This window comes from Bos javanicus, chromosome 9, assembly GCF_032452875.1.
Source record: "Bos javanicus breed banteng chromosome 9, ARS-OSU_banteng_1.0, whole genome shotgun sequence".
Taxonomy (NCBI): Eukaryota; Metazoa; Chordata; class Mammalia; order Artiodactyla; family Bovidae; genus Bos; species Bos javanicus.
Genome location: NC_083876.1, coordinates 39,104,269 through 39,121,221, shown reverse-complemented (window position 1 = coordinate 39,121,221; position 16,953 = coordinate 39,104,269). Strand labels below are relative to the sequence as shown.

At 37.2% G+C, this 16,953-nt stretch overlaps 1 protein-coding gene and 1 long non-coding RNA gene across 9 annotated transcripts in view; one reads left to right on the top strand and one right to left on the bottom strand.

Annotated features, from left to right (window-relative positions):
• Positions 1–16,953, bottom strand: part of REV3L (REV3 like, DNA directed polymerase zeta catalytic subunit) — a 177,219-nt gene that overhangs the window by 36,293 nt on the left and 123,973 nt on the right. For all 8 annotated transcript variants that reach the window (XM_061428654.1, XM_061428656.1, XM_061428655.1 and 5 more), the window contains 3 exons: positions 13,792–13,907; positions 10,917–11,035; positions 2,316–2,434 (listed from right to left, as the gene is read on the bottom strand). In XM_061428654.1, the coding sequence (XP_061284638.1) occupies positions 2,316–2,434; positions 10,917–11,035; positions 13,792–13,907 (354 nt within the window). The remainder of the gene's footprint in view (positions 1–2,315; positions 2,435–10,916; positions 11,036–13,791; positions 13,908–16,953) is intronic.
• LOC133254394 (uncharacterized) overlaps positions 1–16,953 on the top strand; it is a 76,160-nt gene that overhangs the window by 21,739 nt on the left and 37,468 nt on the right. The gene's annotated exons all lie outside the window — the stretch shown is intronic.

Here is a 16,953-nt window from a genome sequence, read left to right as displayed (position 1 = left end):
ACTGAATACAGAAACTATCAAAAGAAAAAACCAAATGAGAATGCGGGACTAAAAATAACTGAAATACAAAATTTACTGGTTGTTCTTAACAGCAGGTTGGTGACAACAGAAGAAAGTTAGTAAACTTAAAGACAGATCATAAGAAAAAAAATGAAGAAAAATGTACAGAGCCTCAAGGATCTGTGGGACACTATCAGCTAGTATAATATACATACCGAAATTATGGAAAACAAAGGCAAAAAGAAAGAAACTTGAAAACAGCCCGGAAAATGTAATTCTGCTTCAGATGTAGAAAGCTGCAAAAGCATGTAACTCCAGTCTAACAATGATAAAAACCTGGATAATATACATAATCATAAGTTTTACTGAAGCCTAAAGTAAGTTAAGGTTGTAAAAGAATCAGGTGAACTAAATTTCATAGTTTCAAACCCACTGAAGGACAGACAGGACACATAACGTATTTCATCTTTGGCAGAGAAGAGGAGGGAGAGGCAACTCATAAAAGCAGGTAAGAAGGAACCAATTAACATGTTATTAAATTCTTAAAGGTCATGTATGAGCCAGCATGACTATTTAGAATCACTGGAAGCCCTACACACTAGGGCAGGACACAGAGAAATGAAACCTTGCAACTTCCTCCAACCCATCTCTCATATGAAACCTTGAGCTGCTTTGGGACCAGGAGGAAACTCTCCAATCCTTAGGGTTTATGCAGAGATTCACTATCTTTGGGAAAAGAAGAGATGCCAAAAATGTCTATGGCTGGGAGAAGGCTGGCAGTAAAAGCTGCACTAGAGGGAAGGGCAGGAAACCTCCCCTGTTCCAACTGTGTGCCTTGTACCAAGTAACAAGCAGCAGTTGTCTACCACTAGGAAAGGGGAAAGAAACATTCCCACCATAGCTTTCAGGCAAAGAAATACCACTGCAAAGGCAGGAGTAGAAGTGTAAGCCATTTTCCTCTGTGGGAGAGTCAGGAAACATACTTGGATCCGGCCCTGGCAGTGATGCAAAGCGGAGGTCCATCACCATTGTGGGACGAGCAGGAATGCTGAAGGAGCCTCATCCCCAAGGCCTAGGAGAACAGGAACTCTCAAAGACTAACTCTGGGCCTGGGAAGTGAATAATCCCCCTGTCTCCACTCTGAGCCTTACACAGAGTAACAGCAGCAGCAGCCATCCACTCATTAAGCCTGACTTTTCCATACACTGGAAAAAGGAGAATGACCATTGATTCCTCATCAGAAATAATGACGCCACAGGAAAAGGGAATAAAATCTTTACAGCAGTGAAAGAAAAAGAATTCTCAACTCCAGAATTAGTGAAAATATCATTCAAATATAAGGGGGAGATGAAGACATTTTTAGATAAATAAAGGCTGAGAGAATTTGTTTCCAGCAGTCTTGCACTAGAAGAACTGCAAAGAAAACAATTCAGCAGTGTCTTAAAAGATTAAACATGCTAATCATGTGACCTGGAAATTTCATTCCTAGAGAAATGAAAACGTATGCATACAGTTTTATTCACAATAGCCTCAGACCAGAAACAACTCAACTGTCCCTCAACAGGTGACTGGGTAAACTGTGGTATCCTCATACAAATGATTATTATTTAGTAACATAAATAGGAACAAACTTTGGCTTGTGCAACATGGTTGAATCTCAACATGCTGAATTTCTTAAAAGAAGACAGACACAAAAGGGTAGTCTGTAAATAATTCTAATAATACAAAGTTCTAAAACTGCAAAACTAATCTATAGTAATAGAAATTCAATTTGTACTTATGTGGGTGGTTAAGGAATAGTAGATTAATGACAGCTGTATATGGGAATTTTCTGGGTGTTAGAAATGTTCTTTATCTTGACTGGGCTAGTGATTACAGGGTGTATACATTTTTCAAAGTCACTGCACAATATACTTTAAATGTGTACATTTTATTGTATATAAATTATACTCTAGTAATAGGGCTTCCCTGATAGTTCAGTTAGTAAAGAATCTGCCTGCAATGCAGCTGAGACCCTGGTTCAATTCCTGGGTCAGGAAGATTCACTGGAGAAGGGATAGGCTACCCACTCCAGTATTCTTGGGCTTCCCTTGTAGCTCAGCTGGTAAAGAATCCACCTGCAATGCAGGAGACCTGGGTTGGGAAGATCCCCTGGAGAAGAGAAAGGCTACCCACTCCAGTATTCTGACCTAGAGAATTCCATGGACTGTATAGTCCATGGGATCACAAAGAGTTGGACACAACTGACTGACTTCCACTTTCACTATTGATTTTTAAAAAGAGATATTATCCTCTTTAGAATTATAAAACATTACCTGTATAGATCTGTCTTGTTATCAAACCAATCTGATAAGACTCGAAAAGTAAAAAGGGGAAAACGCTGATGAAGAACATGAAAGCTCACATTTTCAAAGGTGTAGTTATTTAGAGCCACCTAGGAAAAAAAAAAAAGAAAAACTCCATTATAACAACACTTATACTTACATGCGAATTTGTTTCTAAAAGATTCTAAATATTAGTTCTAACTTTTCATATGATATGAAAGCTACTTGTAAAAATAATCTGTATTACAATTTAATCACAATTAATTTAAAACTATGTAGACACTGCCTACTGGACAGAAATGTTTGTACTAAATTAACATTTAATTGGAAAAATAATCAGACCTGTAAGATTCAACTTGGTCATATAATACTTACTTCAGAGATTCCAGTTCTTATCACTTCTGTTTATATCTATGCCAATAAAAATACTGACAAACAGATTATTTTCAAGCAAGTTAATTTTTTGTTCTTCCCATACTTACTTTCTGGTCCTGGATGACAGGCTGATTAACATGCTCCCACAGATTCAAGAATGAGTTACCTAGTTAAAGGCAGGCATTCATCCTGCTCACAAGAATTACATCAGTACTAAGACCCAATACATGGACATTATAGGGTCACTTAACTTCATCCCCAAAGCAAAAGATTAAAAAGAAATGGCAGAAATGTTTCTTTATCTTCAAAATATGTAAGTGAAAGCTGTGTTACTGGGAAAAGAATACTAGAAAAGGGTCCAAATTCACAAAAACATACCTCTAGCTAGATGATCTCTCATAAATACCTATAAGACACAGCAATCTAGACAAAGACAGTTATTTCACTGTAAATGAAAATTATGGAATCAGCAGTCACCATTCTTAGGGCAGCTTGGGGTTGTGAGGAACAGTTCAAATAGCACTTCACATTTGTATATAACCATCTTCAAATACTTTCTTTTCTACCTCTACAATCCAACAAGTACAAAACAGAGACTGAATGTTAAGCTCATCTCAGTCCAGTGACCCAAACTGGTCTCACTTTACAATTTCTATCAATCTCCAGAAAAACAGCACCAAAATGTGGCATATTTCATGGAGTGTGTGTATGTAACTTACACCTGGATACACAGACTTTTAAACTTTGGAATGAGCCTATTTATTATAAAGTCACCAGTATAAAACAGATAATAACACATTATCTTGGAAGTAAATTACTACCATTTTTTAAAAAATTGGTATTGCCCTGGAGTACTTCCCTCAAAAATAAATGAAAAACTCATTATCAAATCCCCATACTTGAATGACTCTTGTACATGTTAATGAATATTTTAATTTAGTTTAAAATTTTTTTCTATTTAGTTTCATAGAAAATGGAACCAAATATCTGACCTCAGGTAGTTACATGATTACCTAATACAGAGTACAGCACTTCAGACCAAACCAATACTTCTGCTAGAGTATACATCATCATTATAACAAGCAAAAAATCTCTCCAGAAAAAATCACCTGGCAGCTCTTTCATTATGGGAAGACTTGAAGTCTCCTATGTAATAAGTTGATCTATAAGGATTAACTGGGAGATTCTGTGACCTCAAACTACACTTAAATAAAATTTTAGAAATTGGTCTGTAATACCTGAGGCAGATGGCAGACTTATGTTCTGAGTTGATTTTATTTCAAATAGATTAAAATAGATAAAATAGTTTATTTCATAAATTGGGTTAAGGCTAAAATATTATAACCTTGTAGCACCCACTCTACTTTGGTCTTATTAGTGTCACAAAAGTGTAAAAATGCTCAGCTATAATCCCAGCTATAAGTAAAATTAAAGAAAAGAAAACATGAAGTCTAAAATTAAGATACTTGGAATGTTTCTAATCTTTAGTGTGGTTTACTCCACAAGTTGACATCTGAATCTAAAAGTAAGAATTAGGAGTTTGTTATTTGTTTTACAAGGCAATCTAAGTGAGTTAAACATTGGAATAATGTATTATGTACAACAGATCAAAGCCAGAACTAATATAAAGGAAGAAAGTGTTGTAGTCCTTGGCCATTTATTTACTAATAAAGGAATCGGCTGATGAGAGGTATGGTTACACTTTTCCATTCATAGAGTCAATGTGCAATATACAATGGTTAGTCACTTCAGAAACAAATTCTTCAGAATGGGGAGAGGCAATCAGAGAATCACTGCAGGGGAGCCAGGAAACAAAGAGGAAAGGGACAAAGAGGAAGGAACAATGAGGAAGTGCCTGGGCCCTATTATTCTACCACCTTACTCTCTCAGTTGTTCCTCACTTCCCCAAAGTCTTCAATTACAAATTCTGATTGACATAAACTTTATACAGAAATGCCAGGCTGGATGAAGCATAAGCTGGAATCAAGATTGCCAGGAGAAATATCAACAACCTCAGATATGCAGATGATACCACCCTTAAGCCAGAAAGCAAAGAAGAACTAAAGAACCTCTTGATGAAAGTGAAAGAAGAGAGTGAAAAAGTTGGTTTAAAGCTCAACATTCAGAAAACTAAGATCATAGCATCTGGTCCCATCACTTCATGGCAAACAGATGGGGAAACAATGGAAAGAGTGACAGACTTTATTTTTTGGGCTCCAAAACCATTGCAGATGGTGACTGAAGCCATGAAATTAAAAGATGTTTGCTCCTTGGAAGAAAAGTTATGACCAACCTAGACAGCAGATTAAAAAGCAGAGACATTACTTTGCCAACAGAGGTCTGTCTAGTCAAGGCTATGGTTTTTCCAGTAGTCATGTATGGATGTGAGAGTTGGACTATAAAGAAAGCTGAGCGCCAAAGAATTGATGCTTTTTAACTGTGGTACTGGAGAAGACTCTCAAGAGTCTTCCCTTGGACAGCAAGGAGATCCAACCAGTCCATCCTAAAGGAAATCAGTCCAGAATATTCACTGGAAGGACTGACGCTGAAGCTGAAACTCCAATAATTTGGCCACCTGATGCCAAGAGCTGACTCACTGGAAAAGACCCTGATGCTGGGAAAGATTGAAGGTGGGAGAAGAAGGGGATGACAGAGGATGAGATGGTTGGATGGCATCACTGACTCGATGGACGTGGGTCTGGGTGAACTCCGGGAGTTGGTGATGGAAAGGGAGGCCTAGCGTGCTGCAGTCCATGGGGTCACAAAGAGTCGGACACAACTGAGCTAAACTGAACACAAATTTATAGTGAACCCATGAATTGTAATGTATGCATACATCCATTTAACCACCACATAGATGAAGAAATTTCTAGGGCACTGAAAGGCTGCCTTGTGCCCTTTCCCACTCAGTACTCACCAAAGTTATAGTCTAGGCTTGTTCATTTTAAAACTTCATATTTCCATACTTTAAATGGAAACATTTAACATGTACTATTATTTATCTGGTTTCTTTTGGTCAAAATTACCTTTGAGATTCAATAGCTGTTCAGTGCGACAACATTCCATCGTTCTTCATTGCTAGGTGGTATTCTTTCATTACAGCTGCTTACTCTGTACCCTACTACACACCAGTTATTGGTGACAAGTCTATCTCCCATAGTGTTCTTTGACAGCAGGAACATCTCTGTACATCCTTCCCACTCACTTCTCACTCTGCACCAAGACTCAACAGTGATCTGTCTTTCCTCTAAATGTATATATCATTTATGTCTCATTTGGCTCTTATATGCCTGTAGGGTCAGTGACAGATGGTCTATCAAAACCATATATATGGGAGATATGTGTATACATACACATCACTGCCCACCCCCACACTCATTTCAAACATGCTCTATGTGCCCAGAGAACTTTTTATCTGACTACTCCTCCTTAGCATCTGATTCCTCTGTTTCTCAAAATGGTTTCATTCACAAAAATGTGCTTGCATCAACCCTGCTGGCTCTCTCCATTTACTTCTCACTGAGCTCATCCACACTCTAATGTGACTTCCAAGGCTGTACCTCTCATCCAGACTCTACCCCATAATTGGGACTTTCCTACTTAAATGTCTGTTGAGTATATTTACATGGATATATGACTGATATCTCATGCTCATTATTCTTAATCTTCAGTTTCCCATCTAAACGTGATCTTAAACCATCTATGTCAGAACCCTGATAATCATTTTCGACACATCTTCATTTGTTTGTACATCCAATTCTTGCATACTCTCTAAACTGTTTTGTGAATCCTGATATCACTGTCAACTTTCATTTGAGGAACTACAATAATGTTCTTACTGGTTTCCTTACCTCTGGTCTTCTCCCCTTCTACACAACTACCAGGAGACAAGTCTCTGAGATAAAATCACATCAGTGCCTCTGTATTACCTTAACCAACACAACGATCATACTCTGAGACCTGTGATTACCAGTAATTGTATCCTCTCCATAATTTCATGCAATCCATCCTCTTAACACTGTCTCCTTCTGGTTTACTCCCCTTGGTGCCTTGACCTCTTTGCTCCTAACCTAGCTCAATTTCACAGTCAATTATCATAATCCTAACCTCACACTAACATTTGGTTCTCTGCCCCCTCTTGATTCCTTTGTAATTAATTCAATTTTAGCAAAAACATAATTCTTTGCCTGCAAGCTGTGATGAAATCTAAACCTCTGTTACTCTGTACTTGAATCTGTGAATCTGAACGGTTGGCAGGTATCACTTTACTTTCCTGATGCAAATCTCAGTTGGGTAGCCTAGCTTCTATATTTTCTTAATTAACCATTCTCAAATTCCCCTAGATGACACTTCTCTCTTCAAACCCAGAGAGCCCCTCCATACTGCTCACTCTCAGCTAAAAACAGTGTTTCTTATTTCAGAGAGAAAACTGAAGCAGGGGCTTCCCTTGTGGCTCAGTAGTAAAGAATTTGCCTGCCAATGCAAGGGGTCATGGGTTTGATCCCTGACCTGAGAAGAACCCACATGCCGTGGAGCAACTAATTCCATGCGCCACAACTATTGAGCCTGTGCTCTGCAAGGAGACGCCACCACGAGAAACCTGCATGCCACAATCAAGAGTAACCCCCGCTCGCTGCAACTAGAGGAAAGCTCAAGCAGCAACAAAGACCCAGCACAGCCAATAATAAATAAAAATTTAAAAATTATTAGAAAAAAGAAAACTGAAGCAACAAGATGAGAGCTTACACAAATTCTCACCCTCACATCTACCCACCTAACAACATCTGCCATGATAGTCTGCCTTCTTGCCTGCTAAAATAGAGGAAACAGCTATACCCTTAATCTTAATTTGATATAAAACTTAACTTGATCTAAATCTAAAACAGATCTGCCCAGATCTGTGCACTAGAGATGGCGTTCTGTAATAGCTGTTGAACTGAATCAGTTCAATATTTGTTGAAACTGATCTATTTCCAACCTACTTTGCAAATTCTTGAAAAGCCTGGATTAAGTTGATATCTGGAAGTCCTCTAAATAAAATCCTTTGGGGGAAGAGTCATTTATTCTTTCATTCACTCCGTCAACAAGTATATCATGAGCACTATTAAGAGGCACTTTGTTACTGAGGATTTGGAGTCTAGAGGGAATAACAGTAATTCCATGTTAAAGTTATGTAGGACAGTGAAAACTATTAATAGTATATTAAAAAAATAAAATAAATTTTAAATCCAAAGTAACATTTAAAAAAAAGATATCCATTCAGCTGTAAATTGTATCTGGGTGGTGCAACTGTTGTTGAGGTGTCCTAGAAAGAACAAGGGGGTTTCACTTTCACTTTACAAACTCTTCTAAGTTTTTTTAAAATAGAAAATATAAATTATTTTTAATAAAGAATATATTAAAAACAAATACAAAGACTAAAGAAAACAATAATAGAGTTAGAAATAGCTGAGTGCCACAGGGAGACACAAAGAAATAAAGATAAAAAGGAGCTTCTGGAACTGTTTAAATCCATAAAAAATAGTCTAAGGGCCTCTAATAATTATAAAGAAATTCTTAGGGCCAAAATCATAACCCTTAAAGTTCTGTACAACCTGAGATACAAGACAATACTTCCCACAAGTGTACTCAGAATTTCATGGAAATTTCCAAATTGCCAGGAGTACTTTGGGTTAGAAAAAAGTGATAATCTAATTTGGCTCATCTAGCAAAGTTTGGGGAGACCAGGATAAATTACCCTACTCATAACTTTCTCACAGTTGTTCCTCACAGATACAAAAAAAGAGCAGAGATGTTACATATTCAGCCTAGAGTTAGAGAAAGCCCTTGACCTTGAATCTTCCGTAAGGACTAAAGAAAGCCCTGAACTTTGAAAAAAATACTTACTCTTTAAACTGCAATTTTTTAAGCTACGCCATGCTATGCTAAGTCACTTCAGTCGTGTCTGACTCTGTGTGACCCCACAGACAGCAGCCCACCAGGCTCCCCTGTCCCTGGGATTCTCCAGGCAAGAACACTGGAGTGGGTTGCCATTTCCTTCTCCAATGCATGAAAGTGAAAAGTGAAAGTGAAGTCGCTCAGTCGTGTCCGACTCTTAGCGACCCCATGGATTGCAGCCTACCAGGCTCCTCGGTCCATGGGATTTTCCAAGCAAGAGTACTGGAGTGGGGTGCCATTGCCTTCTCCGGATTTTTTAAGCTAGTAACTGATAATTGTTAGAGCTGCCTTTTGGATCTTCAGGAATGATGATTTAATTTTGTGTTTATACACTTACGTGTTCATTCCAGGCAATATCAGAGACTAAAGTTTGAAATATATAATAGAATATATGAAACAAATACATCATAATCTCTGTACCTTTCATATCCTGTGCTGTGTCACTAGGAATTGCAGTTGACCCTTGAACAATACAGGGGTTAGGGGCACTGACCCTCATGCAGTTGAAAAACCTGTGTATAACTTTACAGTTAGCTCTTCATGTCTGCATATCTGCATTGCAGATTCAACCAATCTGCAGACTGTATAATACTGCAGTATGTATTTATTGGGGAAAAAAAATTCGCCAATAAGTGGATCTGTTTAGTTCAAAGCTATGTTGTTTGAGGGTCAACTGTATTTTTGAAATCACTGGGGCATTGATTATTGTACTGACAATATTTTAAGAAGGAACAACAGGATAAAATTATCCTCAAGTAGATAAATATATGGTACATTTTCAAATTAGATAAAATGTGAGCATAACTTCAGGTCTATGGGGCAGAGAGAGAATAAAAATGGGAAGGCTTTCCTGCTGGCTCAGTGGTAAAAAAAAAAAAAAAATCTGCCTGCTAATGCAGGAGACACAAGTTCCATCCCTGGTCCGGGAAGATCCCACATGCTACAGAGCAAGTAAGCCTACGTGCCACAACTACTGAGCCTGTGCTTAAGAGCCTGGGAACCGCAACTACTGAGCCCACATACCACAGCTACTGACGGCTTTGTGCCCTAGAGCCCATGCTCTGCAACAAGATCATAATGAGAAGCCCTCCCACCTCATCTAGAGAGTAGCCCTCACTCACAGCAACTAGAGAAAAGCTCGAGCAGCAAAGACCCAGCACAGCCATAAATAAATGAATGAATAAATAAAATTATTTTTAAAAACAAGAATACCTAAATTTGATATAAAGAGTGTATTTCCTTATCTGGAAGAATTACTGTGTGATAGGTCCCAAAAGAATTGCAGAGAACATGCCTGGAAATTCAAATTTTTATATAAACCTAGAAGAGCCAGAAAAGATCACAACAAATAATAAGTGTACATTAGAAATAGAATGTAGTTTCAAAAGGAAGTAGTTGAAGAACAGAATCCTCTTTAAAATATAAACATTTTATCTGATATTTTAAGTCCAAAATCTGAGAATAGACCAATTTATTGTACATATCTTTTTTCTTACATTTTTGGTGAGTGTGATTGCATATTAGTAAGATAGTTTCATATTACCAAAACTCCTTATCTGGGTCTCCAAAGACACAACTGGAATGTGCTATTAACTATTTTCAAGTACTGTCTTTCTAGTATTTCTTGTTGAGTTGCTAAGTTGTGTCCAAATCTTTTGTGACCCCATGGACTAGCCAGATAGGCTCCTCTGCCCATGGGATTTCCCAGGAAAGAATACTAAAGTGGGTTGCTATTTCCTTCTCCAGGGGATTTTCCCTGACCCAGAGATCAAACCCATGTCTCTTGCATTGGCAAATGGATTCTTTACCACTGAGCCACGAGGGAAGTCCCTTTCTAATTCAGCTAGGTTTTAAATATCCTAATTTCAAAAAGTTCTTTCCCATGTCTACACTAAATTTTTCTTACTGTAATAAATTAAAAAGGCCAAGTTGAATTTATCTGGCCTTGTGAAAAAAGGATTTCAGAGCAAAAAGTGACGAAATTATACAACATTCCATACATACAAGATAACATTTTATGACAGCTATAGACTTACATAGCCAATGCTATTTGTGCTTAGACAGAAACAGGGTAAAAATCATCAATAATGAAGTTAAGTACTTTTATAGCTTTGCATTTTAGAAAGTAGTTTTTGTTTTTGAAACACTTAAGTATAATAAAAGTAATTCACAAGGAAGCATATACTACATAGGAAGCTATACTAATGTTCTATAATGATTAAATCATTACACTGATCTAATCTCTTACTTCCAAACCAAATTTCAGATAAAGTACCTTACCTCATTTCTCATGATTCTCCAAAGATTTAGTGTAATTCGGCCAACAATATTTATCTCACTCATTACATCTGATCCATACTCATCTCTTTCGGCTGCAAATCTATTCTCAGTTTTGTCATCTATAGAAATAAATACAGACTGCATCAGGACTCACAGAAATCAAATTTCCAAGCGAACCATAAGAAAATGAGAATAATAAAAATGAAGATGAAGATTAAGGATTAAATGTAATTCACAGTCTATTTTCTATTAGACTTAAGAGAATAATCATTATTTTGATAGGTTTTTCTGTCCTCTAAGTTATGAAAGAATTTTGTGAAATAAATGTGTCTGAAAACTGTACATATTTTTAACAATAAAACATATATATACATATGTATTTTTAAAATAAATCCTTTTCCCTTTAAATATGATAATTACTGGTGCTATTTTTATGAATACCTAATATCACATCATTCTTTGGTGTTTGGATGAAAAACATTTATTATGAAACTTGTCATCTCTTGCAAAAAAAAAATGGTAGAATTTTTAACCTAAACAATTCTCTGAAAATTTGTTGACGTTAATTAATGATGTTCGTATTGAGGATGAAATTCTATTAACTATATATAAAGAACTAGTTGAAGAGTACCTCTTATAGCATATAGACTTCTGAGTTTAGTTTTTCTAAGTGATAATTATATCTAGAATAGAAATCAAAATGTGTTTCTAGTATATAACACTGGGTATAAATGAATGTTGTTGATTAGAGGCTCTGGAATAACAAGTATATTCATCAACTCAATGACATCAGTTTGAGCAAACTCCAGGAGATAGTGAAGGACAAGGAAGCCTGGAGTGCTGCAAGTCCATGGGGTCGCAGAGAGTCAGATACGACTGAACTAAACAATGGTATTTGAATGTCTGTTGAGTCCAAGAACTTTATTTTAATACAGCTACTTTATTATGTTTGTACTATAGTGCAAAATAAAAATTGTACTTTCTACTCAGAAATGTTTTATCTTGCCCCAGGTCATGTAGTAACAAAAACTAGTATTCTAAACCTGGGTTAGTTGATTATAAAGACAATGTAGACACACCTACCACTCTTCTTTATTTTAGAGACATAATGCTTAAAAGATTTGTTCAAGTGTATAGCATAGTGATTTAGCATGTTTGCAGATTATATTCCATTATAGTTTATTACAAGATAATGGGTACAATTTCCTGTGCTCTACTGCATGAAACTAACACTATATTATAAATCAATTTAAAAAAAGGTTTCAGCTTAACACCTACATAATGTTTATTACATTCTCAGGCTCTGTTCTCAGTATTTTACAATCACCCTATGAGATAAGTTCCATTACATCCCCATTTTACAGATGAACAAACTGAAGTATCGATAGGTTAAGTAACCTATCCTGTTGGACATCCAAATCCTGTTGGCCAGGGCTCAAACCCAGGTCATCTTTCTGCAGAATGAACTGTTTACCACTAGTGCTCTTTACTACGCTTCCTTAAATCATGCCCTTTCTACCATTTCATGCCACCTCATAAATGGTTTCAGGAATGTTCTAAAAGGACAGGAAGTTTCATTCATTATTCTGAAGTCACATACCTTGTTACAAATTAATCAACTAGTAAGTGCACTGAACACTCATGCTACCTATTCTCAATGTTCAGAACCCTATCCCCAATGAAATGATGTAAAAACTGAAATGTATCACTATTCCTCGCTCAAGGGACACAGAAGCTACAAAAAATTAATTCCATGAAAAGCTAAAAGCAGCTATCTTTTTATCCTAAGATTTTGCAAAGCTCAAAATATTTGCTGTCCTTGAATCTTCTGGCTTCAACCCTTCTCTTTCCGTTTACCAACACTTTGGATATTTTGTTGACTTCATAACCCCTTTCAGGAGGTATCTTGATTGGTTTTACTAATCTCCTATTTGACCTTTAAGCCTCTGGAACTATATGCTACTTTGTCCTAGTCAGACTTGTGTGTGTGTTGCGGGGGGAGGGGGCCTTTAAAACAAAGTTATTAAAAATTTGGTAACTATAAAGAAAACATAATTTTAAAAATGCTTTAAAAAAACGAATTTTGGTATGAATGTTACTGTCTCCCTCTTCAATTAGAATAACACTTTTGAGGAACAGACTTCAAAATTCGTGTAATTTTTTAGCCTGATACCCCCCCCAAAAAAACAAGTTAGTATTTCTCTACCATCTCCTCCTTCCTCACCAAATAGATAAAACATAGAAACAGACAAATAAAATTATGGTATGCCAAGTCAAAGAAATGTTTTGTACTTCATAATGATTATAAAGACTATCTCATAAAGCAGAAAAATACTTTTGTTAAAATAATGTAAAAATGGGATATATGTATGATTAAAGTTACATAAAAAATAAAGACCTGTATTCTTTTGTTTGTTTTTTAGTCACTAGTTGTGTCCCACTCTTTCGTGACCCCATGAACTGTACCCTCCAGGCTTCCCTGTCCATGGGATTTCCCAGGAAAAGAATACCGGAGCAAGGTGCCATTTCCTTCTCCAGGAGATCTTCCTAACCCAGGAATCAAACCCATGTTGCCTACACTGGCACGCAGATTCTTTATCATTGAGCCAGTAGGGAAGCCCAAAAGACCTACGTATGTATATGAAAAATGACTGAAAGGAAAATAAACAACAGGTATACTAACGGTATCTATAGCAGTGATTACAGTATTTTTCTTTCACTTCTATTGATTTTTAAATTTTTATATAGTGGAGTTATGATAGTATCCAGAACTTACACAATTTAGTATTAAAAATTAGGCTAGAACAATACTCTTGTCTTTATTTGTCCGTAATTTGCTCTGTAGCTGAACAAACAAACATTCACAGTGTCCTACCTGGCACCCGAGAGATCATCTGGCATAAGTCAACACTGAGTGCAGCCGCCCTCTGTAAGAGGTAACCCCAGGAATGCATCTGAATCTCATATCCTATAAGAATATCAGGATCATACCTGAAGAAGAAATGAGAAAATTAAACCTTTAACCAGAAGGACTGCTTCTTCATTAAACAAACTACAAAATTAAAAATCTATTTTTTATTATATTTCTCAGGAAATATTATATTTCTCAGGGAAAGGGTGATATAGTGTTTACCTATAGAATTTCTATATAGGAAGGAATGGGCATTTAGAGTTCTAAGTTTGAAGCTACTTTTGTAAAGCAAAAGTAGTTTCTACTTAGATTAGGTGTTTACTTGATATGACTTGAGAAAGAGGCTGCTAAAAATTGGGGTGGGAGGCAAGCATTACCAGTTAAATGCATGAATGAGGGTAAAATTGAGATATAATGTGGGCAGGGGTGGGGTGAAGTATGAGGGCATGTGTGGATACTATTTTGAAAATGATCTCCCAGGTCATTCTGTTGTCACTTTCTACCCCTCTATGCTCTACTGTCCTTAAACAGTTGTAATACTGAGAAAGAAATGGAAACTTCTTCCTTTCCCTCCAATTTTAGTAAATACTTTGTCCTCACATAAAGAAAGGCCTCGACAATGACAAGTTTGCCTCTAAACTTAAGAGAAAGGTGACTTAGTTTAATGGGAGAATGAAATATTAATAGGGATAAGATTAATGTGGGGAAGCTAAACAGCAAAAACTAGGCAAAAAATGTGCTCGCTGTGGTCACACGGTTGCACTGGTGAACTGACAATCTGCATCTAACTCAGAAGGAGCCATTTTGTACTTCTGAGGACTTTCACGTGACCACCATAAAAAAAAGTTCGATTATAGAACACAAGAAAATAGCATGAAGATTTACTTTCATAGGAAACCTGTGTGGGCAAGACAAGAACTGACTATAGTCTTAAGTGGAGAACAAAAACTTCTGAGCAACAAATACTGCAATGCTGCTATCAGATCAGAGGTCCTAAATTACTTTGATTGTTGTACTGTGCTGTGCTTAGTCATTCAGTCATGTCTGACTCTTCGCAACCCCATGGACTGTAGCCTGCTAGGCTCCTCTGTCCATGGGGATTCTCCAGGCAAGAATACTTAAGTGGGTTGTCATGCCATCCTCCAGGGGATCTTCCCAACCCAGGGATTGGACCCAGGTCTCCTGAATTGCAGGCGGATTCTTTATTGTCTGAGCCACCAGCGAAGCCCAAGAATACTGGAGTGGGCAGCATATCCCTTCTCCAGGGGAACTTTCCAACACAGGTATCAAACTGGGGTCTCCTGCATTGCAGGCAGATTCTTTACCAGCTGAGCTATCAGGGAAGCCCCTGATTGTTGTATTAGTATTTATAAAAGCCAAAAAGCAGAGTAAAAGATCACAAAAATTTGTAAAGTTGGGTTTCACATAACTGCCTTCAAAGTCATTCTGAATTATGGAATGACCAACCTGCCAGATTATATCACTTAACACTTGAACCATTTTCTAATATTCTGTCATTCTTCCACAGCCATTTTCTTTAAAAGGGTATTTAATTACCTTAGTTTGTACTTTGACAACAAAAATAAGAGTATCACATGTATGTCCTTATTTTTAATCCTGAAGGATTTAGTGGCTGATGTCAAAAGAACTAGGTTTGAACCTCTGCAATAATATTCTTTTCATTTTTCCTATTCATTAAGGGCCCTATAAAATACATTCCCTAATGTAAATTTCAATATCTGGTGATCTGCTTTTGATCCATTATTACACTACAGACTTACAAAGTAGCCTTCAAACTTATTAGGAGAAAAAGATAACATATATGCTTTCCTCTATATAAAAAGGACAAGAAATTTCTAAGAAAACCACTTAACTTAATAAAACTTATTAATCTAATACAACAGCCAAATGGACCTTTTCCCCAACCTATAAAAGTGTTTTCTTGGTAGAAAGTGCAATGTGGCTGGTAATTCTGGAACAAAGAGCAGGATTACAACATAAGTGTGGAGAAGCTAAAGAAAGCAAAGGCTTATGCAACAATGTGGCTAAGACTTAGGCTCAGAGATCAGAGGTTAAGTGTAGACTGACTGATACTAAAACTGAAACTCCAACACTTTGGCTACCTCATGCGAAGAGTTAACTCATTGGAAAAGACTCTGATGCTGGGAGGGATTGGGGGCAGGAGGAGAAGGGGACGACAGAGGATGAGATGGCTGGACGGCATTACCGACTCGATGGACATGAGTTTGAGGGAACTCCAGGAGCTGGTGATGGACAGAGAGGCCTGGCGTGCTGCAATTCATGGAGTTGCAAAGAATCGGACACAACTGAACAACTGAACTGAACTGATTCTTTAAAAGGAAGTCCAGAAAGGTCCTAGAGCCTTAAAAAAAGAGTCTCCCAAAACCATTCCTGCTCATTAGTCTTCTAAAATAGTATCCAGTATCTTAACACATCTTTTTGTTGATAGCAACTTCATCAACTCTTCCATTAATGTCAACGTCTTCTCAGAGCAAAGATGAACTAGCTGTATGATGAGTGCATCTCCCTGTAGAACTATGTAATGTCTAAACTTGAAAAACTTGGGCAGAAGTGTCAAGCGTCTCTAAAGATCATCAAGGATAGGAGATGTGAAGGATACACACACAAAAGAACCCGCAGCTGATAGCTTTAATACTTCTCATTTAGAACAGGCATTGCAATTTGGTCATAGTTAACTCTGAACGTTCATTTTCATACCATTGGAGATCAAACCAATCAATCCTAAAGGACATCAACCCTGAACATTCACTGTAAGGGCTGTTGCTGAAGCTCCAATACTTTGTCAAGAGCCAACTCACTAGAAAAAACCCTGATGCTGGGAAAGACTGAAGGCAATAGGAGAAGGGGATGGCAGAGGATGAGATGGTTAGACTGCATCACAGACTCATTGGACATGAATCTGAGCAAACTCTGGGAGACAATGAAGGACAGAGAAGGCTGGCATGCTGCAGTCCATGGGGTTGCAAAGAGTCAGACATGACTTAGCAACTAAACAACGACAAGCATTCTGAACTTAAGAGAAGACTTTGGAAGGTTGCTGGAGTACCTATCATATACATTTCTAAGCACGAAGAGGATGCCAAA